Raw genomic sequence first — 23,301 nt, 5'->3', positions numbered from 1 at the left:
TGCGTGTGCCTGTGTGCGTGGGCCTTTGTGCACGTGTAATTTTTCTGGCATCAAATCACTAATGCGTTAAAGCAGATGAGTGTTTACGATCTGAAAACTTGAATGTGTTGTTTGTTTGTTTGTTTGTTTCTGAAAGAGGCAGTTATAGTTAAAGCTCATTAATGTTGAAATGTTTATCACCGCTATTGGTATCAGAAATGCTTTAACATGTCAATCAAACAGCTACAAGACTGAACCATCTTGACAAACGCAACTGTGTGAAATGTTGCTGAAAATAAACGACATTTCTTAATTAATGTGACCTAGTATGCTAACTCTTGTCAGCAACCATTAAAGAGGTCGCACGCTGCATTTTGTGTCAGTTATCGCACAAATTGCTCACTAATCCCAGCAGATTGTATTTTCAGTGGTTTTCTGTCACAACACACGTGAGCACCATTGCTCTTCCTATGGGGCAGACTGACAGGTGGTTCACAGGTAAAACAGTGTCAGGTGAGCTCAAAACGTCCTGACAATCGCTGCATGTCACCCCGAGCAGAGTCTAACGCTCACACGCTCTCCAAATTCTCCCTGACATGGAGACGTTTAATCTGAGGTGCTGAAACCTCTCTTCTGCCCCGCAGCTGTGTGTGACAGTAGTGGCGGTTGTTCTGTGTTTCTTTCTGTGATGTGCTAACTATGGCTATCTGCTTGAGGCCATTTTAACACAAGCTTCTTCACCTGTCTAGTTATTCATGAGACCAAAGGCTCAGGTCCTTAATATCAAAGGCTTGGCTCAGGCTGTACTCGCTTATTGACAAGCACTCAGGAAATGCTGTCGGGTGTTTTTGCTGGCTTTGCCGTTTAGGGTTTGGGATTATGTTTTAGCTTTGTTTGTCTTTCTTACATTTTAGGCTCAATAAGAACATGACAACAAGAATAACAAAAGGAACAACAGTGTATAAAAGCCCTCAGTATTCTCTTCGAAGTGGCTGGTGAAAGATTGATTTTAAGAAGGTATTTTTTGATACTTATGATTATTTAAGGCACGCTGAGGTACTGAAGTGTCATGATGACTAAGCATTTCAAGCTTTTGAGGTGTCATTTATGGCTTCCTTCTCCACTTCACAACTTGTCAAACATGGTCGCACAGCTGCAGTTTAAACATGGGGCAAATGTTGTGGATAAAAAAAAAAAGAATTTCTTATATTAAGGCAACAAAAAGATGTGGTTAGTTTTAAGAAGATAATTATGTTTCTTATATGAAAAGAGTTCTATACTTCAATAGCAGTCAACATAAAAAGGTCAACAGCTGACTTTTGGTTTTACACGACAAGAATAGCGGTCTAGTTGCATGGTAAAGTGTCATGTGTTTTTTGACTTATCCATCCAACCCTTCCTCTTCCCTACACTCTGTATGCAACTCTGTTGAAATAACATTCCCATATGACTAAACTGCATCTCCCCATATTATGGAGGAAGCTCTAAACACCCGGTTACCATTGTTATTTGAAGCTAAATTAAACAATAGCGTTTGGTTGACATTTGGTTTCCAACCAGACACGGATAGCGGCATCATGGTTGAAAGTCCTATATAATGTTTTAGGTTTTAATACACAATTGTTGATATCAGGTGGATAAATTAGCTTAGCCTACATTCAGTTGGTTAGCTATGAATTGAGGACAAGACTTGATTGCAGTCAGTCACCGAGCCTAAGCTAACATGAGATGTAACGGGATCTGTTCATGTCTCCTAACATTAACCTGCCTGTTTGCTAATATACAGTGTCTTTGCTTTTATTTCCACACCTACAGAAAATATGGAGTGTAGTTTTCGAGGACTTTGGATGAGGAAAGATATTTGAGAAAAATGTAACTGTTGAGTATTTTAGTATTTAGTAACACAATGTTAATTATTGTTCAAAACATATACGTACGACATACCAGATTGTTTGTGTGTGTGTGTTTTTTTCAGAGAAAGACTGAGACACGGGATGAACAGCCTGTCTGTCAGTTGTTACTCACATTAGTCACGTAAAACACAAAGGATTGTGGGAAGCGATGAACGCCAACACAAAGAGCATCCAGACTCCACTCAGCGTCACCCGATCTTTTCTGTGTGTGTGTGTGTGTGTGTGTGTGTGTGTGTGTGTGTGTGTGTGTGTGTGTGTGTGTGTGTGTGTGTGTGTGTGTGTGTGTGTGTGTGTGTGTGTGTGTGTGTGTGTGTGTGTGTGTGTGTGTGTGTGTGTGTGTGTGTGTGTGTGTGTGTGTGTGTGGGTGGGTGGGGGTGGGGGTGTGTGTGTGGGTGTGTGGGTGTGAGTAGGTAAGTGTGTGTGGGTGTCTTTGGTGGGGGGCTTTCTTTAGGGGGTGCGGGCGCCTCATTGGCTGCCCTGCTGGGGTCAAGCCGAGGTCAGGACATGTGTGATGGATGGACCTCTGTCTCGAGACCACAGCCCTTCTCCCCATTCCTTCTCTGGGCCTCGGACCTGCTAAAGCGTCCCGGCTGTGCTCTCTGTTCACTGAGAGTCTCCCCACAATGCAGGACGGCTTCTCCATACAAAAGGAGCCTAAAGAAAGCTGCAGACAAGTCTTTGAGGTGAGTTCTGCTGTGGACGTACAGCGCTACAGTCGGCCTCTAACCTCATCTCATCTCCACTTTTCCTCACTCTAAACACCACAACACTGTTTCATCAAACACATACAACTGACCACATGATGTTATCTCTCCTCTCCTTCCCTGTCTTCTCTTCCTCCATCATACTGTCAATCCCTCTATCGGCTCTGTCCCTTTATCGGCACTTGAAGACGCACATCTGTCGATGGAGGAATTCATTTTGGCTGCCAATCACAACAGGGGAGTGGTCAATGAGCTTGGATTTGCCAATACCTCGACTAACCTGATGAGTGACTTCTGTCTGTCTGCCTCTGTCTCTCTGGGCTGCCTTTACTGTTGTGTGAACAAATGGACAAAGAAACTGTGCCTTGTTTTTGGTTTTAACCATGCCCATTATCTGTGTAGCATAGTACCGCAGCTGACCATAAACAAACCATAAGATCTACATAGCACAGACTGATCACAGCCAGTATATTTTTGTCCATACCACTGCACTTTCCATTATGACCTAGACACATAGGATGTCTGCATTACCTCACAGAAATTAGCCTGAACCTAAAACGCCTTCCTCAGTTACAGTAGGTGTGATGACAAAGCCTTTTGAATTTCCTTTTTCTTGTTCTCACTGGCTTTTCCTCCTCCAATCCTTCCCTTCGATTTACCTCCCTGAACTTCATGGGGATTTCTTCCATCGTATTCCGGAAACACAAACACACATACACAAATCCTATACAATTATTAAAATGACATCAACAAAAACATTATTTGGAGGCAGAGGTGGTTTGACACTCCAACCCTAACACTATTTATCCCTCTCTCCAAGTGTCTGCACCTGTGTGTGTGTGTGTGTGTGTGTGTGTGTGTGTGTGTGTGTGTGTGTGTGTGTGTGTGTGTGTGTGTGTGTGTGTGTGTGTGTGTGTGTGTGTGTGTGTGTGTGTGTGTGTGTGTGTGTGTGTGTGTGTGTGTGTGTGTGTGTGTGTGTGTGTGTGTGTGTGTACCATGCATGTACTTGTCTCTGACCTTAATGTATTTAAGCACCTATATTTGTTTATATTTGTTTCTGATAACCTTCATTACAGTACAGTATCACAGGTGATCATTTGTGTGTGTGTGAAAGTGTGTTACTGGGATGAATACCTTCACACTCAGGTGGCGGCATTTGAGTCTCGTGGTCAATTCGCATGCTTCCCCTTTGGGTCTCACAAATCTTCTTTATGTCCACCGATAATGCTGGAAAAAACAATCAAATTATCATAAGCTTCTTGTTCTGTCACTGCTTCAATTCAGTTTTAATTTACTGATACGTTGTTCTGTGATGCCACAGGAAGGACACTTTAGTTTTGCTGACTGAAGCTCCCTTTTTCACAGCCTTCAGATTTTGAGCAACATTACTTAACATTTCTGGAACAAGATATAAATCCACAAACAATGCTTATTATGTAAGTAAAACAAATAAATAAAATAATATAAATAGATATTCTATTCCTGCCTTTATTTTTATTGCACAATGTTTTTGTTGAATGTTATTTTTGCTGTTTGTTGCATTGGAGTGCGAGACTGAGGATTTTCATTTCCAAAACGCTGTAGCTATTGTGCATAGGCTAATTTAAAAGCCTTTGATGCTTTTGAAAGGCTTTTGACATCCTACAAAAAAAGTGACAATTCACAATTTAGATTATATTATTATAATGTTACTATACGTTATTAGTTAGTAATATAATAAATGCACATTAAGTTTTTAATGATGTGGATAAGATAAAGGAGAATATAAGAAAATCAATTTATATGTTTTAATTTCAAATATTAAAAGACTACATTTCCCTGTGATGATTGGAAAATGAATAACATCCACTTTCAATTCAGGTACCATTTACACAAAAAATGTAAGAATGTTAAAATAAATCATATAAAAAACATAGTTTTAAAAAGACAATTTTCCTCTCAAGTTGAGATTTAAAACAAGTTTCTAAATTAGGGTTTTGTGGCTTTTATTTATTGGTATGCAATCGGAAATGGTATTTGATTTAAAAAAACTAATTAAACAAACAAAAATTTGAATTCAAATATGTTTCAACACCTCGTTTTTTTAAAGTATCCTAAAGACGTCACTGGTATGTTTTTCTTCTAAAGCTTCAGAATATGTATTGTGTTTTTCCCGAGCTCTTGAGTGAGATATTTAAACTAAAATTCAGATGAATGTATTTTAAACAGGCATTTACTTATTTCCTTCAGGTCAAATCAGCAGCCTAAACTTTCTTTCCGTTTGTATAGTTATTATGAAAGCTTACTTGTTCGACCAGTCTTTTTATTCTTATGTTGTAAACAAATCATTTCCATGGCACACATTTTAGTTGGCTCAAGGCGCACATCTATTTCAGGCCCATCAAGGACGCGCAAATGAATCCTCCATCTAATTTCTGCGTCACCCCCTTAAGTCAAAAGCTTTAAACATATATTCCTCCTTCACAAAGCCTTAATGGTTTTCGTCAAACATCTGTCATCGTCCGTGTGTTTATCCGAGGGCCCTAATGGGAACCATCAGCCGCGCGGGGGAATATTCTGGCGGTCGGGCCAGTAAAGACGTCCTGATAGACTTTCTTTGAAACGCTGAGGTCATTTTTAGCATTTAGAAGCGAGTGTGAGGGTGTTTCGGTCAAATAGGCCGTCGGAGCTGGACTGTGACTGCGTTGTTGAGGAGCTTGTTTGCCCAGTGTGGTCTGTAAACTGTTGTTTAGGTGTGGGTGGTGCTATGACAACAAACTCAAATTGCGACCGAAGGTTGACCCCAGGCTTTCTTTTGAGGATCAGCTGCGTTTCTAATCCACTCTGTGTGGCTCCTGCATAGCGCACATGGGCCTGAGGGAAAACCGTGGAGCTTAAACTTCCCAAAAATGGGGTCCGGGGATACCCAAGGGTCCTTTAAGAGGTCTGGGGAAGTCTCGAACACAGGCTTTCATTTTTACTATGGGGTTACAATAGAAAATACAATAATACATAAAAATGATATGTCTTAAATGTTTCATGAGAAAATGACACATTTCATTACAACTTCTAATTTGTATACATTTAGCGTCTTAAATAAGTTTTGGACTCAAGAAAAAAAACACATTATTTACAAGGTGCAGAAAAATTAGTAACTACGCAATGTTGTCCCTGTCTTATTTGAGATTGCAAGCAACAAATAAAAATACACCAGATGTTTAGACTCAAAGGAAATACTAAGAAAATATGTTGCATGTTGGGCTTATGATTAAAATAGAATTAGATATATGAAAAATACAATTTGTGTTGGTCTTAAATGGAAATAAAATGACTTGATAATACTAGTTGAGAAAACTCAGATGAGGCGGAAATAAATTGTGCAGAAGCTTTTAGTTAAACATTTTCTGTTTGTGTGAAATAATATGATGCATTTTGATAATAATTAATTGTTCGAGATTGAGCGTTGAAACAATACGCTATTAAAACAACAACCAACGATACCCTTTGTTTAAAAAAAATACCATTGTATTTGAGTAACATTATTTTAATGAAACCGTGTCAATCTAATTCAGGTCGTTTCCTCGACACTTTTTTTATAACCCTATAACACTTTTCAAATGTGCTAAATAATTTAGCAAAAAAGCAGAAATGTTGAAACGATATTAAAATAGGGAAGAGCAAATTAACACTTTTAATTTTGCCTTAACATATTTACAATCTCCTAAAAGATATAACGCATTACATTTTGTTTAAAATAAACGAACATCTTAATGTATTTGCTGTAAAGAAAGAGCATGGATTGTATTCTATCCTTTTCAAATATATGACAATGTTTCACCTGATTATCCAAATTGGCCTAACAAACACAAACAGGGAGGTCTGTGTGCTAACTTCACTATGTATACTGAAACAACTCCTCTAACAAAATGAGGGTGTCTGAAGTTACCAAACTAACCTCGTCACAGGAGCAACAACTGAGAAAACACCTTAAAGAAATTCATAACCAATATCAACAAAGAGTTCGATAAGATTAATACAACAGAGGTTGGCCAAATAACTTACTCTCTTTGCTGAATTAGACTGAGCAGCCTCAGCAGGTCTCCACAGCTACGAGAAAGCAGCTCCTGCAGGTGGATCGCAGGTAAAGGTGAACGTCGCTCATTAATCATGGCTCTTTCGGCGTTTTTTGCCCTTTTATGGTGTGATGGCCTCGCAGCTTGCACACCAGGAATTAAAACAGCTAGAGAATCAGGAAAACCCCCTTTTTTTTGTTTGGAAATTGTCACACGATATAGGCAACTTTGAAAAGGGCAGGTAAAATAAAACTGTTGAGAGTCCATTAAGATACACTAGTTTGTTTGTTTTTAAATAAATTGTATTAATAATGTAAGCTGATTTTAGAGACAATATTCACTCTCAACCCGTTATTATTAAAATAGCAGATTATCAAATCCGGTTGAATTGGAACAAAGCCTCAAATAATAACTTTTGTCAAAGCACAATTATGGAACTGATGTGTGACATGCAGTGCTGTAAGTTTTCACTGTTCTTCTTGTCATCAGGTGGGGATGATGACACCTTGTGACTTGGGGAGCTGAGGGGTTAACGCTGACAGGGCCAGAGGGGCACAATCCTTGTCAATAGCCTAACCTCGATGTTTTAATCGATGAAGTTTCTTTTTTGTCCCCTCAATAAGCCGAGGGCTCAATAAGGTTGTCATCACAAATGACGCTGATGTCCGCGCTCTCATCTCCTCCGTGGATAAACATTCCTTTATTATGCCAATAACTCTTTACCCCAGGGATGAGTGCGCGCACGGCCGCATACATTGAGGGACTCTGCGGTGCGTAATACAGACACGTCCAGCTTCTCAGGCGATAGTAAACATTGACACATAATTCATGTCCTATCAGCAGAGCTTAAGATAAAGGTCTGATAGTTGGATTTAGATGGAAGCTTGACTTTGAAATCCTCAGAAATCTCTCTAATTATGTCTCTCTTAAGATTCCCCCTAAGCAATGACACATATAAATAGTGTTTTTAGAGGTAAACGCACTTTAATACACATGATTGACCCGTAAACGTCTCTCTGGACAAACACTTTGTATGTGCTCCACTGGATTAAATAGATAACAGATAAAAGCCTGGAACAAATATGGCCTTACATGAACAGTTCCCCAACTGATAAAACTCAGCTAATACATGAAAGCAATAGGCATCATGCAAATCTCACACAAAAGACATTCAGACAGTCGTGACACACAAACACGCAGGCCTTAAACACAGAGGGGACAGTGATTAAGGAGGTACTATAACAACGCACTCTATAACGATTAATAAACGAGGTCACCTCGCTGATTGTGATGGCTAATTGGCGACATTCAGTGCAATCACAGGCCGTGGCCATTACGCACAACTTTGGCACATTTGAGGTATTTGTTTGTGGGTGCAGCTGTGTAACTTTACATTGTCACACTCTGCAGCACTGCTCGGGAACAGGTGTAGGGTTCTTGCACCGTCACATTAGTGGCACAACGCGTATTTTACGTAAAATGTTAAAGAAAGTGGTCTATGGTTGATTGAACAGCAATGTAATCGTTCTTCCGAACACAATATAAAACAAATATTTAACTCAGACACAGTCCATATTATTGTCCAAAGTCCTAAATAGTGCATTAATTCAGTCTAGATGTCCACACATCCATTAACCAGGACTTTGGCTTTGATGCAGGTTATGAGTTTTGATATACAGGCCGGCTGTGGCCTAAAGAGTTAAAGAGGCAGTTAGTTCTTAGTTGGACGAGTAAGGATCAGACACAGTGGAGGGTGTGGGAGACGGAGTAGATGGAGCTGAAAGAGATTTATCTGATGCTGCATCGTCAATTTTCTCTTGTATGCTCTGTCCCGGGTCTGAGGATGAAGCTTTGGCCGGAAGCAGCCCTTCTTTCTCCCTCTTCTTCTGCTTCATCCTCCGGTTCTGGAACCAGATCTTCACCTGAGTCTCATTCAGCTGCAGAGCTGCTGCGATTTCAACGCGGCGCGCACGTGTAAGGTACTTGTTGAAGTGAAACTCCTTTTCCAGCTCCGTCAGCTGCTTGGTGGTGAAGTTGGTCCGGACCGTGTTCGGCTGACCCCCGTAACCGTACTCCCCAGACCGGCCTGCAGACAGAGAAACAAATCACTGTGAACTTATTGTATAAGGTTCCCTTACATGTTCACTGCTCACAACACACATGGGGAAAAACAGGGTTTGGATTAGGTTAAACTTTTACGCAGCAAAAAGCAGCTTTTACGCAGCAGATCATTAATGTTAGCTGCTTTGAAACATGCTGTATTACACATACATTGTCTAATATAACACTGAAAGATAACATCTGCTACGTTATTTAATATATTACAAAAATATGAATTCCCAGCCTTCTGTCGTTCAATTAACAACAACATAACAAACGTGGCCCATTCAAACACGAGTTGTTGAATATAAAACCATGTTGAACTCAGAACGCTCATTAGACATATTTGTTTATACTTTGTACCATTGGCACTTTGCACCCACCTGTTTTTGGTGGGTTCCTCTTGACTTTCATCCAGTCGAAGGTCTGAGCAGAAGATGCACCCTCAGACAGAGGCGAACAGCAAGCATCCAGGTGGGCTGCATGCAGTGGTGACAGTGGATTTGAGCACCCAGGAAACGGGGCAGCTTGCTCGTGCCCGCTGCCATAGGCAGCGTGGGCATACTGCAGCTGACCCAGAGGGGCGGCACTGTAACCTTGGCGATGCTGAGAGACCATTGATGAGGAAATGTTACCCGAGTACATTAGTGGACTGCACTGGGGGAATCCCGCTGTGGAATCTACTTCCTGATTGAGCGCGTAATGGTTATACGTAGCACAGAAACCTTGGGGTCCATAGCTGGAGCTGCAGGCCGGATGTGCTCCATAGGCGAGACCCAGAGAGCTCGCAGACTGGTATGACCCCGGCTGGTGAGGAATGCCGTCAGGGGAAGCCCTGCTCCCCATGAATCGGTCATCAGTCCCGCAGTTGTTGACAGTTACCGCGCAAGACTGAAAAGTTGTAATCCCGTGATCTGAGTGGAAAGCCCTGACAGAGCACGAGCCACCTTCACCGTTCATCACCGAGTAATCTAAGAAGCTGCTCATTGTAGCATTGTTCGACCGGGGGGCGAGGGACAGTCCGCTCGACAGACACCCTCTGATCCTCTCTCCCCACTTACCCTGAGTGACCGTGCCAACCTTTACCTATACTCTGTTCCTATCAGGGGAAGGAGGGGGCGCGAGGGCCGATATCAGTGAACGGGTGCTGTCACGTGGACCGAGGTCAGCCAGTGAGGTAGGCCTACTTGTCCTTATCCCCTTAGCCGGTGACAGATTGGTGTTTGAGTGGCTATTTAAATTCCAGGCGCTCGTCGATCAAGGTGACGCGCGTCGCCACTAATGTATTGGCCGAGCAAACAATGAGCTGGGAGGCAGACGGCGGCGGACAGCACCGGGGTCGCATGAAGAGTGGGGAACGGCAAACACAGCGTCTTCTACCCCCTGCTGTGTGCTCTCCTGCCCGGGGAAAGATGAACGTTCACCCCCTGCAACTTCCCCATGAGGACGACCTAGCAGCCTGACCTCAGGTACGGTATTTTTTGTAATAGAGGGGAAAGTGTGCATGCGTGTGTGCCTGGACCTATTGGTGTGTATGCTTGGAAGCTGTCGTGCATGTGCCCCCGTGCGTATCCTCTCGTGCGTAACAGCCATGATCTTATGTATTATGGTGTCATTCTCAGCTGGATGGATAGCTCAGTGTGTACGAGTGTGTGTGTGTGTCACTGCCACAGGCGATGTCCCATTCCAATGCGAAGTGTTTCACGCTTTAACACTGTGAGGGATTTGCTCAGCAAATATGTTCACAGTGAAAGAACTCCTGTCAAAGAGAGATTTCCCAAAACTTTGTTCCTCATCAAGGTCGAGTTGGAAATGTTTGCCTGGTTTCTGCACTTGCTAGCAATGCTAGGAGGTCACAGGTGTAACGACAAGAAAACCTATTAAATGTTAAGATGATTTAGTGTTAAATGTTCCTATCCCGGGGTCAAAGGGTCTGCTATCTTCTCTGATTTCACTCCCACGTGTATTCATTATGCACGTATAGTGATCAAATTATCTGATAATGCGCAGCCCGTCGTGGACCTATTATAATGTATAGCCCGAGGTGCGACTGTGGGCTGATTATCCCGTTAAGTTCATCAAATAAAGCTGTTTCTTTATTGCCTGAAATTAATGGCGGCGAAAAGCTGCGCTGGAAGAAAAAAAAATAGACAGAGCTGAGCAGGGGAAATGTGTGTGCGTGGGAGAGCTGCTGTGTATAGCAGAGTGCAGAGGCAACCTCTCACTGAGGAAGGAAAATAAATGGGAGGGGAGGAGGGAGGGGAGGAGGGTGATCATATCGGGGGAAGAGCGCCCCTAATGGCTGTACGTGGTCAAACACTTTAAATGTTTTCAATCCTTATGGTTTATTCATGACAGTCTTCAGATATGCAACGATGGATGCATTGATACATGCAAAGGGCTGGATAGATAGATAGATAGATAGATAGATAGATAGATAGATAGATAGATAGATAGATAGATAGATAGATAGATAGATAGATAGATAGATAGATAGATATACATGTAGGCTATGAATTGGTATTCTGCTTAAATGATTTGCGCTTATAGTTCTTTATGTTAAATATGACTTAACTCTGTCATGGAGTGTTAATTAAGTTTTACTCTTACTTTTTGGGTAAATTATCTTAATACTTGTTCAACCACTGCTTTAAAATGTAGATGTAAACAAGGATAACATTTAACAAAAATTGAGTATTGATACCAAAAGTTATGAGCTATTGCAAAACTTTCTACTAGTTAAAAAATCGCAGTGGGGTCAAAAATGCCCCCCGACTCCCTTCTCTCCCCCTCTTCTCAGCTGCCTCTGCAACAGAGTGAGTGAGTGAGTGGGCGCAGGGGATCCTGTCTGTGGAAACTTCGCCAGGCCTTGGAGCTTTCTTGGCTCTTTGTGTGAACACATGTGAGCAGAAAGGGCGCGCTGTCTCGGAATGATTTGGTTATACTGGCCCTGTGGTTGGTCACTGGGCGCTGGATTGCAGAGGAACTGCCCCCCTCCCACACATTTTTCTTTACCCTCAAAACCCCCCTCCTTAAATACACACTCACATTGCACACACTCACAGTTACCCAGTAGGCTAATATTAAACCATTCGATTGGCTTCTTATAGTTTCCAGATTATTCGATAAACCGCAGTTAAACCATTGAGTTTCTGAATCTCAGATCAGATGAGTTTCTGAATCGATCCATGAGGCAGCGTGGCAACCGGTGGTTGTTTTTGCTGCTCGTAAAGCTGTTTACGCTATTTCAAGCTGTGCATGAGCAAATACCCGATTCCCATAAATCATCTCAAGTGCAATACAATAGAGCAAAATCATTCATAATCCCTATATTACTTCAAGACTTCCGAAACGAATATAACTGCTCCTCCAACAATGTTGCAAAAGCCCCCAAAACAAACTCTCTTGATAAAGTTATCCAGACATTGCATAATGAACCTCTCTCTGAATCTATGCTTAGTTCATTTGTGTCTGATAAATTGCTTCTAATCCATAAGTAGTCTGTTTTGAGTTTGAGCTACTTTAACACTCGGGGAAAAGTGCAGCCTCACACCCTGTTACTGCAGGCTGCCGCTGTCCCCGAGCCAGGGCCGTGTTTAAACAAGCTATAAAAATGAATTATTACCAAACGCATGCAGAGACTCAGCCCCCTTTTAGCACACGAATTGGGGAGTCCCGTATGAAAATGTAAGTGGAGTTTTATTTGTGCACATTACGCCACAATTGGTCTCCTTAATGTCCGTCTCATTCATGCCACGGAGTGATTTATGAGCTCCTGAAGGCAAACATGGCCTGGCTATTCCGCTGCAACACGCACACAATGTTAAGAGCCCTGTCAGACTAGGATTCGTGCAGACGTGTTTGCTTTTACTCTCCAAAGTATGAAGTGTGAAGGTGAACATTAAAATAATCTGCATTAGGGTGTAGGAAGCTTGTGCCAATAAGATACCTGTGTAAATCTAAGAACATCTAAAAACAATTCCAGCAAAGCAAGTTACACTTTTTAACTCATTATTAATTGTTAGTTTCTAAACTACAATTTTTAAAAGTTATTTTACTACCTTTAAAAAAAAGTTTATCTCTGAAAATTTTAATAAAATATGTTTTTGTGCCTTTAAAAACATGTTGTAAAAATTATTTCAGTAAACTATAGTCATATTTAAAACAATTCCCGTTTTGTTGAAATGTAAACTTTACAAGTAAATTCCAATCATGTGTGTGCCTTCACTACTGAAATCAATGCGGACTAGGCTATTTATATTCATTGCCAACCTGTTGTTACATTTGCATAACGTCTCTATATTTGCCCTACTTCTTTGATTTTGCATATTTTCAACATGAATAATTCTAGCTAAAACACCCAGTCTGGAAATAGATATAAAAAACGACTCAAAACACCAGGAGAAAGGATTGTAGCAAGTTAATTGTATTCTAACAAAAATATCCAAGACATTGGAAGCTATACAAAAATAAAATGACCAGGATCCATAGGCCTAATATTGTATAATTATTCACATACACTCATAATTTCCATTCCATTAGATCAATTTGTTATGGTAATTACAAGTCACGTCTTGAGTAGAGCCATTTCAGTGATTTAATTTCATCCTTACCTTGTATTAATCGTCAAGTCAAATATCAACAGAATAAATGTGCCGAATATACAAATAACATCAGAGTTAATACCATCGTAGCCTGATATGTATTGTCCCGAGAGAAAGGAAGAAAGCTAGTGTGATTGATTTCAGTTAATAGTTCAGATGCTGCAGGTCGATTGTAGTTAGGGACTCCGAGAAAAAAAAGAAACTGTCGGTAGAAATGTCTACGGAGCTGTCCAGAGACTCTGACAGGCTCGGCGAAGCTGCATCGGAGAGCTGTAGGCAGGAATCCGAGGAGAAAGGTTGAAAGTCGTGTATAGAAACATCCAGGGCCGGGGGACTGTCGCCATTGTCCGGGCCAGATGCCGAGCCTGGGCCCATTGTTGACATGCATCCCGGAACAGTGGGTGACGGGTTGGGAAAATGTTTCAGATTTTTGTCATTGCTGTTCAGCGGCGCAGCAGCAAAGCCCATGGACTCGCCATTGTGGAGCTGCTGTATGGAGCTCAGTGAGTTATTCTGAAAGGAGCAGGTATCTCTCTCCAGCAGGGCCCCGCTCCTCTCGTACAGGGGGCCCTCATCGTCCTCCTCGTCGTCGCTGTGGAGGTCGTCCTCGGCCCCCGGCCCTTTCGCCTCCCCGTTGTGGTTCTCCTTGCTCTGGTTCTGTCGCTTGTGCTTCATGCGCCGGTTCTGGAACCAGACTTTGACCTGTCGCTCGGTCAGGTCCAGCAGGGCCGCTATTTCCACTCTCCTCGGCCGGCAAAGATACTTGTTGAAGTGGAACTCCTTCTCCAGCTCCAGCAGCTGTGTGTTGGTGTACGCGGTCCTCAGCCGCCGGGAGCCCCCTCCTCCCCCTCCGCTCTCCACCATCTCAGGCGAGTCTGGAAAATAAGCATTACGGTAGCATGGGATTAAAAACGCAGGACACAACAGTTACATAACCCCGCTGCCCGTGAATCTAACATTATGGCTTTCCCAAACCACCAGAGAGAGGCTCACAACATGCTGCAGCAAAATGGCCGCTGGAGCTACTGACCCAAGCCTGTAAACCTTTTTATCCCAAAAATCAATACAACATAAAGATACTAATCAGACAGTTTTAAACACAACAATAATGTCCAGCATGAGTGTGAAGCTAACACAGTGCACTAAAAGCAGTGAGGTCCAGGCTGCTGTGGGATACTAATGAATGCTCCAGCTGCCCTCCTCGGCAACGGCACTCCATCACTCTTCATTACTGTCACACATCAAAACTGCCACGGCTAGGGGAATAAATCATCTTACATCACCAAACTTTATCCAAACTTTTTTTTTTCTTCAAACACAATCACAGCAAAGCAGTAACCATAAATCTACCAGAACAAAACGGATGTAGCCTGTTTGATATTAAGGAAAGGCCTGAGCTCTTATTTAGCAAAAAATAGTCTAGTCAACATATTTGCAGAGAAGGTTCCCTGTTTGTAAATACACACCTTTTGGGGAAAAACACACAGGTCCATTGGAGATGGTGGTCGCGGTGGAAGTCGGCAGGTGATTCCGCTTGGAGGCTTTCTTCTCCCGCATCCAGGGGTACTCCGGGGGTAGAGAGGCTGTGGCCAGCGAGCTGCATCCGTCAGGGCTGTGTCTGGGCCGGCCGTGCCGCGGATGGCTGCCCGGATTCAGGCTGGGAATGGTCTGCTCAAAGGGAGGAGGAATCAGTGTCGGGCGTGAAAGCGTCGAGCTCTTGATTGATGAACTTTGAAATGAATCAGCGACAGGGGGGAAAGATGTCAGGCACTCAGCAAGCGACGGCTGACTATTGATAAAACCGCTCTCTCGCTCGAATTCGTAATTCATCTCCGCTCCCTGAGAGCCGAGGAAAGTTTGCACGCGTATTTTTATAAATGTTGCGGCTCAATGAGGACGAGAAAGAAAAAATCATTTAAAAAAATCTCCTGGTGGTGTTTTTTCTATATCACTGATTACGGCCGTATGGGGACCGAGCTACTATTAAACTATTGAATTCATGGAGACAAGGTTGAAATTGGACCGAATTGCCTGTCACATGATTACCTCTGCCCAATGACAATTTGGGGTTTAATCAAAAGGAGCCACTGTCTGCCTGATTGATCCAAAAACTCTGATGAAGAACGCCTCGCTCAGCTGGGGGACGACTGTTTTTATTTACATCTTTGTCCGCTCAGTTTATCCTCCTCTCGCCCTTCCAGTCCAGTCCACTAAGCCACAAAATGTGTTTTTTAAGAATGGCTGACGCTCACTATTACAGGGAAGGAACCCAGCCTGGGTGCGCGGATTCGTGCACTCCTCTTTCTCGTATTGTTTGAGGATGTCAGTCTAGAACGCCCCCACACCACACACACACAGACACACAGACACACACACACATTTCACGCCAGCTATTCAAATAAGGCAAGAGTCTGGCTTTAGATGTGTAAAAAACATACCCCAAAAACTGATATTGAGACTTTTCGACAGAAACCTACCCCAACAATCCAGTCTGCACAGTGAGTGTGGACTCCAGAATAGATGGGATTTTTCAAAGATGCATAATAATGAAATATGAAGTGCATCCATTGACATGTGTTGCAATAAAAAGCCCATCCATTGAGTTAATAGTGACGGATATGACATGTACAGACCATTTTGTACACATAACAGCTGTTTAACATTTACAGATCAGGTCCAGAAATGTGTACGAAATTACACACGCACATATTTTATGTATGGGTACCCATAAACATTGTTTTACTATACACTTTAATATGGACACTTTGGATATGATATGAAAGCACATACGTTTTTCGTTTATTTCAATAAAGCTCGATTTCGAAACGAGGTCATCCCCGTCCATGTGTGTGCACAAACCCACAGACATGAGGTCAGAAAAACAAGGAGCATTTTTCTAATATGATAGGTAATTTTCTAATATTTCGATCACCAAAAGCTGCCATTGTTGTTTAAATATTGTGTTAATAATTTGAAGAATTTCATGTAACTGTTAAGATTAGAAACCCACAAAGCACATAGCAGAGTTTACTGGGAGGACAAGAGATATAATGCCGAGGAAACCATCCCTCTGTATTTCCAGAAATCAATTCTACCTGAAAATGCAATGAAGCAAACACCGTTACATTTACAATCGACCATTTGCAGCGTTATTATTTAAATGATATATTCTTATTGAACGGCACTTCCCTGCAGTGTGTGGTTTTATAACCCTTCCAGAGTCCTAGAAAGCCACATTTGGGATGTTTTTCGTCAAGCAGTACATGTTGTATTTTCATTTCCAAAAAATGGTTTGGAGAGTAAGAAAGAGGAAGAGGAGAAGTGGTAGGCCTCTCTCAGTTTGTTGCTTATATACCAAACAAAGAGTCCTGGAAGCCTGCGCGCGATCAATCTTACTCGCCAAAAGGTCTGACAGCTCGGTGCCCTCACAACACATTTAAGGCTTCTAACTCTCCCCCGGATCAAATGCAGCCAGGAAGCGGCGAGAAACACTGGCCACTCAGATTAGAACCAGTTTCTGCTCGCAGTTGTAGCCGGGCTGTCGCTGGAGGGGTATTTTAGAAGATACATAAGAATCCATCTACACAAGATGTGACCATTTCCTTTTTGAGGAGGCTGTAATGCGCCAACGGTGAGTATGGCGAAGCAGCTTCTCCACCTGGCTTTTATCTTTAAATCGTGAATGCATTCACATAAAAACTTGCATTTGTCGTTCTAGAGGACATGCAGGTTTTTGAGCGGACCAGGGGCAGGACAGAGTTGCTAGGGAAGAGATGGATGGCTTTTTTGGAATTACGCACAGGCTTTGTGTGAAGGAAAGGAGTGGGTGGCGGCATTTAGTGGACCCCAGCCTGTCCACTGGTCTTTACATCAGGATTGATTTAGGACCACTTTCCCACGGATGGATATGCATAAGAAGAAATACAAATGTTCTGTTTCAGTTCAAACGTTATTTATGTGCTACCTGTTTATGGCACATATGGGTCACCAGTAGCTTGCTGTGAGTGCGTGTATGCAGCGTGTCTGTGTTGGATGCAGATAGTGCATCAGCTTTTTCTTTTTTCACTGAGACACATGGTTCAATTGTTCTAGGTGTCCCTGCTAACCATATGTCAGGGTTAGTAATGTTCATGCCCTCTCATATTAATCAGATTGGGCTGACAATTACTTATAAGTGTAATATCAGTTACGACAAATAATACTGCAGTTGCACAAAGGAAAAATATTAAAAAAGAAATACCATAGTGCAAAAATGGTTTTGGTAATTTGATAAGACAAACATGTGAATAAATATCTGTGCATTTTTGTCATGAAAAGAAATACAAAAAGCATTTTAGCTCCATGTATGAATGTGTTACATTTCTTTAGGAAATTACTGCAAACAATTGAAACATGTAGAATAATTCTTATGCAGGCCCTTCATTTTATCAAAAAACGAACACAGATGAAATCACTGTCGTGCTTCAGCTTTTCATGATAATGTGCTTTGTATCGACACCACTGAGGTTTTTCGTTTTGAACTGGCTTTGACACTGGCATCTGTAAATCTGTAATATTATGAGACAAATAATCCCCCTTACGATTTCTACTTCAGTCTGTATCCTCTCTGACCGAATTTGAGTGACTGAACACATCAGGAAAATATTTTTCAAACGATTTCTCATTTAGCTTGTTGTCTTCTTGCAGAATCTCCAGAAGGGCCGGGGTGACATTTTTATTATTATGGATGTGCCCACGCGCATGAGAGGAGGGGAGAAGGCCACCGAGAGTTTTCTTCACGTCGAATATAAAAGGATAGAAAAAAGGGAGTATATTTTATTCAATATTTGACTTAATCTGAGGCCAATTCCTTTTCTGTTTTTGAATATTAAATATGGCCACGGATTTCACATTATTTTTAAGCATAATACAAAATATAGAGATCTACAAATGTTCGTCCATGGATTATTATGCTATTGTTATTGTCTTTTATAATGGCAATTTTGCAACCATTTATTTCCCCCTTTTTGTGATCACCAATACAAGTATAAAACGTCATGAAATATATAAAAGGAACCATATGTAATAATGGGAAATGTATTTTTGAAATGTTTTATCGAGAAATGTCTTGAATTAAATGTGTTGTGTAATTGTATAAATGCTTATGATGTGTCTGAATTAAAACTACAAGTTTTATGCAATTGTATTTCAATTATTTTATTTATTTATTCGAACTGGGAGCAGCGTGGAATGTATGACATCGAAAAGGAAATTAATGATGCCTGTTTTTTTTTTCTTCAACAAAAGAAATTGCTAATGTGTGTCCTTCTTTCCACCCTTATTGCATGACTGATTGATTTTACATTCACTGAGAAAATAAAAACACCTCCTTGAAGAAAAAAAGAGAAAACATAGCCTATAACAGCAACATGGTGCTTCTGCTACTGTGGAGTTCCTGCACGCTATGTATGGGCTGAAAAAGGGCTGAGACGCTTACTTTCCACCAACCTTGTCACCACACATAGATCGCATAGGTGTCAAATAATACTAAAGGACTCTTTTATCGTAACACCGAACACAAATAAATAACATTATAAAGTCCAATAGAGCAACATAAGCAAGGGAGGTTGCGTGTAAGCTCATGACCCTTGTTCTTGAAAATGTTTTCCCCTCATAATCCCAACTCGTGTCGTTTGAAGGATCCTTGCAAGTGCAACAAAATGCAAAACACAATTCTTCAACTGCGGATAAATAAAAGACGAACAAATTCACATTAAAAATGAATAACATATGTTCATAATACCCTGTTTGCGTTTCAATTTTAAAACAATATTTAAAAAAAGATTAAATAGTCCTATGCTTATACTGTGCCCTCCTCCCTCCCACTCTAGACGTCCTACAGCTCAGTCTTTGTGAGACAATGACACGAGCAAATAGAAGAAAAATTCAAGCAAGTCGTGATTATTTACCCTACGCTACTTCACACATCAAACTATAGAAAACATAAACAAAAGCAGAGAGAAGGTGGACGCCGTTAGGAGGCGCAGAAACAAAGCAGTAATGTGTCTGGAGGTGGACAATGGGCGGAGTGATCCGGGCTGCGCTACCGCTACAGATGCGTCAGTTTGGGCGCTTCCTGGATTCTTCCCTGAGAGTAGTGCGCTGTTAGGTCTGTGTATGTCGGTGTCGGATCACACACTCCGTGATGCTGACTGTTACCCATTGTGATTGCTCCATTGTAGTCCATGTTTGTGGACGGCGGGTGCGATAGATGGGTCAGACCGAAAACGGAGGTCCCAGAATTGGGCATTGAGTCGATGTAACCTCCACCGACATACACGGGGCTGCCCTGCATGTGACTCCCGTAGTTGCCATTGCCTTGAAGAGGATGCGCGTCATACTCGGGCGTGGCCGAGTCGGTCCCGGGATACCGCTTCTGGGAGGGAGGGCAGTTGTTGAGGGAGTTGTTCAAAGGAGGGGGATATGACGTGGCCATACCGTATGCATTTTGATGAGGTTTATTGTAAGACGTCGGCGACTGGGATTCGTAAGGTACACTGTTTACAAGAGAATGCATAGAGTTGAGGTATCCTCCACCACCGCCAACCCCGGAGCCTGGGCCCACGGGACTCCGAGGGGACTGTCCGCCAGGGGAAGGCATCATTCCGACGCCTTTCTGATCCTTCTTGTATTTCATCCTGCGGTTCTGGAACCAGATTTTGATCTGTCTCTCGGTGAGGTTGAGCAGGTTCGCCATCTCCACCCTCCTGGGTCTGCAGAGGTACCGGTTGAAGTGGAACTCCTTCTCCAGCTCCACTAGCTGGGCGCTGGTGTAAGCTGTCCGGGCCCTCTTCGATGCTGCTGACCCCGGAGGACTCTTGTCTCCGGGGCAACTCTCCACTGTCAGGGAGAAGGAGAGGAGGATGTCAATCAGTAATCCATTACAGACAGATAGAGAGAGAGAGACAGAAAGAGAGAGAAGAAGGGGGGGAGAGAGAGAGAAGATGGGGGAGAAAGATAAGATAGAGAGAGAGCCAGATAGAAAGAGAGAGAGAGAGAGAGAGAGAGAGAGGCAGTGAAAGAACACAGAGTGAAAGCAAAACCATCTGACAACACTCAAGCTACTGATAACAGAACTTTCAACCATAACGAGGGGGGTTTACCAGATAAATATGCCCTGTTTCACAACTTAAATAGGGGTTTCATCATCTACTCTTTTTCTTTCTCCACCTCCTCCCACCCTTTATGTACGAGCGTGCATGTGCGCGTGTTCCAAACATATCACAATTTTGATAAATTCACTGTCATACTGCAAAGCACAAGGGTTATCATGGGGGCTCCAAGACAATTAACAATCAGTGTATGGGCACTGTGTCTGTGCACCAAGTGCAAAGAGAAAAAAAAGTAACTGAAGAATAGTGGGTCAATATTTGATATGGGACTAACCTGAGATTTCCTACTAAAACATGTTGACCCTCATCTTTCCCCGTAGTCCCACGCGTAATGCAAACACAAACGTTATGTATTCCTCAGGGTGTATAGAGCTGCTCGCTCTGCCCTCACTGATAAGCCTCCCCTTCGAAGCAGGAGCTCGGCTGCAGAATAGCAAGGTGTTGGTCTACTTGCCGCTGTGGCAGGCAGCCAACACTTAATAAATTTCACTACCTGTCGCAGCAAAAGGAATGCAGCATGACATAACCTGACCCATTAGATTATAACGGAGATGAAAGATAACTTAACACGAGGAATAGGGATACCCATGAATGTAGGGCCAACACTAACGATTATTATTTTACTTCTTAGGAATTCATTTTTTTAAGGATAATAGCTTGATTTATAAAATACTCATTTTGGAAACATGTTTGTTAAGTGTAGGGTTGTCATTTTCTGTCTGGTGTATATGCGTAAAACGTACGTAAAAGGATTTTCACGAATTTAGCACCTCAATGTGTTGTATAAATTATTGAAAAACCCTTCCTAAAGATAAATCACACAATGAAGGTCGGCTAACTGATTTGCATTCATAACTCTTACAGCAAAAATATTACAAATACATTAACCCATTTGGCAATATGAGAGGGCCATGGGAAGGTAAGCATTTATCCATTTTGGGATGTTATTACATAGAACAAAACAAAACAAAACAAAACACCATGACCCAACCAGTTCATAATCAAACAGCATGATTTGGCTTTAAATCAGTAAAGAATGTATAAAACACCCCATTAAAGGCATGCACCAGTTGTTTCCCTTAATATTATAAACAACACAAACACCCCACTCTGACCTATCACGTTTGTCTGCAATTAAACAGCAGGATGATGCCTGCATAAGTGCCTAAAACGTGCGTAAATCGGTTTCCATCCATGTCAGCACGACAACCTGTAATCAAAAACTGATGAAAAATATTTCCTTAAGAAAATTCATATTCAGATCACCTGGATTTGGATTTCAAACTTTGACTGTAATAAGTACCCGTTTATGGTGCAATAAGGACGTTCATTGTAAGATAAGCATATAGTTATGTTTACGTAAATTACTCTTAAACCCCACAACCTCACCCCGTTTTCCTTTCATCCATAAGTATTTTATTAGCACAATTCTAAATCAAGCACCCAATAAGTTCTTTCAAATATTATCTTGATTCAAATATTTCCTACAACATTAAAAAAAAATCATGGTAGGATGAGCATCTCTGAATTTTAAGATTGGCTCTGTGTAAATAAAAACAGTTAAACCCAAACCCCCCACATGGTCCACCAAGTTTCCCTCTAATCAAAACAGCAGGACAAACTGAAACAACTGTTGTCCGTGTTTGTTTGTTGTCTCTCTGGGAACATTATGTGATCAGTGGAGATTTGTGTTTACAGTAGGGACGGGTCAGCTGCAGGGCATAGGAACAACACATGGTGGAATCTTCTCCCAATGTAAGAGCACATACAGTCTTTAACCTTACAGTGAACTTATATTTGTTAACATTTTTTGGTATTGATTGATAGTCATTACAGGATGTGTTATAATGAAAGTAACACTTCTAATGTGGATCGTGTCAGGAAGGAGTTGATTAAACTCTGTGGTCATTTTTTGGCTGCATTTCCTGAATAACTCAAGGATCCCCCAGTGGGAACACAATATAAACATAATATATATAATAAACATCTGACTTGAAAAATATAGATGAACACCTCTCTGCCCCTGGAATAGGGAAAAAAACATTTTAATGCTTACATAATTGTCCTATTTTGCACTGCCCCCTATGCTCATACCTTATTCCCAACCCCCCCTATATGTATTGTGTCCTCCCTCAAGTAAACTTATGCACTTTCTTGTCAGATGCTATCAACTTATGTGTTTGCAGCAGCAGTGTTTTGGTTGAAAGTACCTGAACTGGAGCTACTGTTGGGTTTCTGCTTGATGTTCTGACGGGATTCCTTCATCCAGGGGAAGATCTGTTTGCGAGTAGCAGAGGTCGGGGAGCCGTTCTTGGCACTGGGCTGGTTGGACCCGTTGCTTGTGTTTTGGCTGATAGCACCAGGGGATATTGAGGGAGGGGGCGGGCCTGACACTGGCACCTGCGGTTGATTGCTTTCGGGATGAACCTTGGACTGCGCCGCCTGAATGGCTGTGGTCCTGTCGCAGCTCTCCGCCATCTCCCCCGGCTTCTGTAGAGCCACGGAGCCGTCAGGAGACTGCAGGGAGCAGGCAGGTCGATGGTACTCACTTTCCACATGAGAGGCCCGGGGATATTGGACCTGATTGGCATCATAACTGAAGCCATTTGCGCTTTGATATGGGTAGCCACTGTAAATTGCGGAGCTGTCGTAGTAGGTTGCCTTTTGCATCTCGCCGTTTCCCAATATTTATTTCAGAAACTGACAGGGTCTTGACACCCTTGTAGAATAACATTGGCACCCCGTGGTCACGTGACGCCTCTCCGCCAATGGCCTCCTCGGGTGAACCTAGGGTTACA

At 42.2% G+C, this 23,301-nt stretch overlaps 3 protein-coding genes and 1 long non-coding RNA gene across 8 annotated transcripts in view; 1 reads left to right on the top strand and 3 right to left on the bottom strand.

Moving 5' to 3' along the window:
- The first annotated feature begins 2,358 nt into the window (after nt 1–2,358).
- Nucleotides 2,359–3,689, top strand: LOC307021172. Its single transcript, XR_013803089.1, has 2 exons — nt 2,359–2,575; nt 2,785–3,689. It is a non-coding gene; the product is annotated as an uncharacterized lncRNA (long non-coding RNA).
- Nucleotides 3,690–7,762: 4,073 nt separating this feature from the next.
- hoxa1a (homeobox A1a) lies at nt 7,763–9,988 on the bottom strand. The gene is made up of 2 exons (XM_079655270.1): nt 9,132–9,988; nt 7,763–8,734 (listed from the first exon to the last, which is right to left on the bottom strand). The coding sequence occupies exons 1-2, from the start codon at nt 9,733–9,735 to the stop codon at nt 8,367–8,369; spliced, it is 972 nt and encodes a 323-aa protein (XP_079511396.1). The 5' UTR covers nt 9,736–9,988; the 3' UTR covers nt 7,763–8,366.
- A 3,165-nt stretch (nt 9,989–13,153) lies between these two features.
- Nucleotides 13,154–17,544, bottom strand: LOC307021164 (homeobox protein Hox-A2a). Its single transcript, XM_079653014.1, has 2 exons — nt 14,819–17,544; nt 13,154–14,227 (listed from the first exon to the last, which is right to left on the bottom strand). Exons 1-2 carry the CDS (start codon nt 15,180–15,182, stop codon nt 13,497–13,499), a joined length of 1,095 nt encoding a protein of 364 aa, XP_079509140.1. The 5' UTR covers nt 15,183–17,544; the 3' UTR covers nt 13,154–13,496.
- A 978-nt stretch (nt 17,545–18,522) lies between these two features.
- hoxa3a (homeobox A3a) overlaps nt 18,523–23,301 on the bottom strand; it is a 30,349-nt gene continuing 25,570 nt past the window's right edge. For all 5 annotated transcript variants that reach the window (XM_079653008.1, XM_079653009.1, XM_079653010.1 and 2 more), the window contains 2 exons: nt 22,714–23,290; nt 18,523–20,231 (listed from right to left, as the gene is read on the bottom strand). In XM_079653008.1, coding sequence (XP_079509134.1) covers nt 19,441–20,231; nt 22,714–23,173 — 1,251 coding nt within the window. In that variant the 5' untranslated portion in view covers nt 23,174–23,290 and the 3' untranslated portion in view covers nt 18,523–19,440. The remainder of the gene's footprint in view (nt 20,232–22,713; nt 23,291–23,301) is intronic.

This window comes from Notothenia rossii, assembly GCF_949606895.1.
Source record: "Notothenia rossii genome assembly, chromosome: 10".
Lineage (NCBI taxonomy): Eukaryota > Metazoa > Chordata > Actinopteri > Perciformes > Nototheniidae > Notothenia > Notothenia rossii.
Note: the sequence above shows the minus strand (reverse complement) of the source record. Positions and strands in the feature narration are given on the sequence as shown.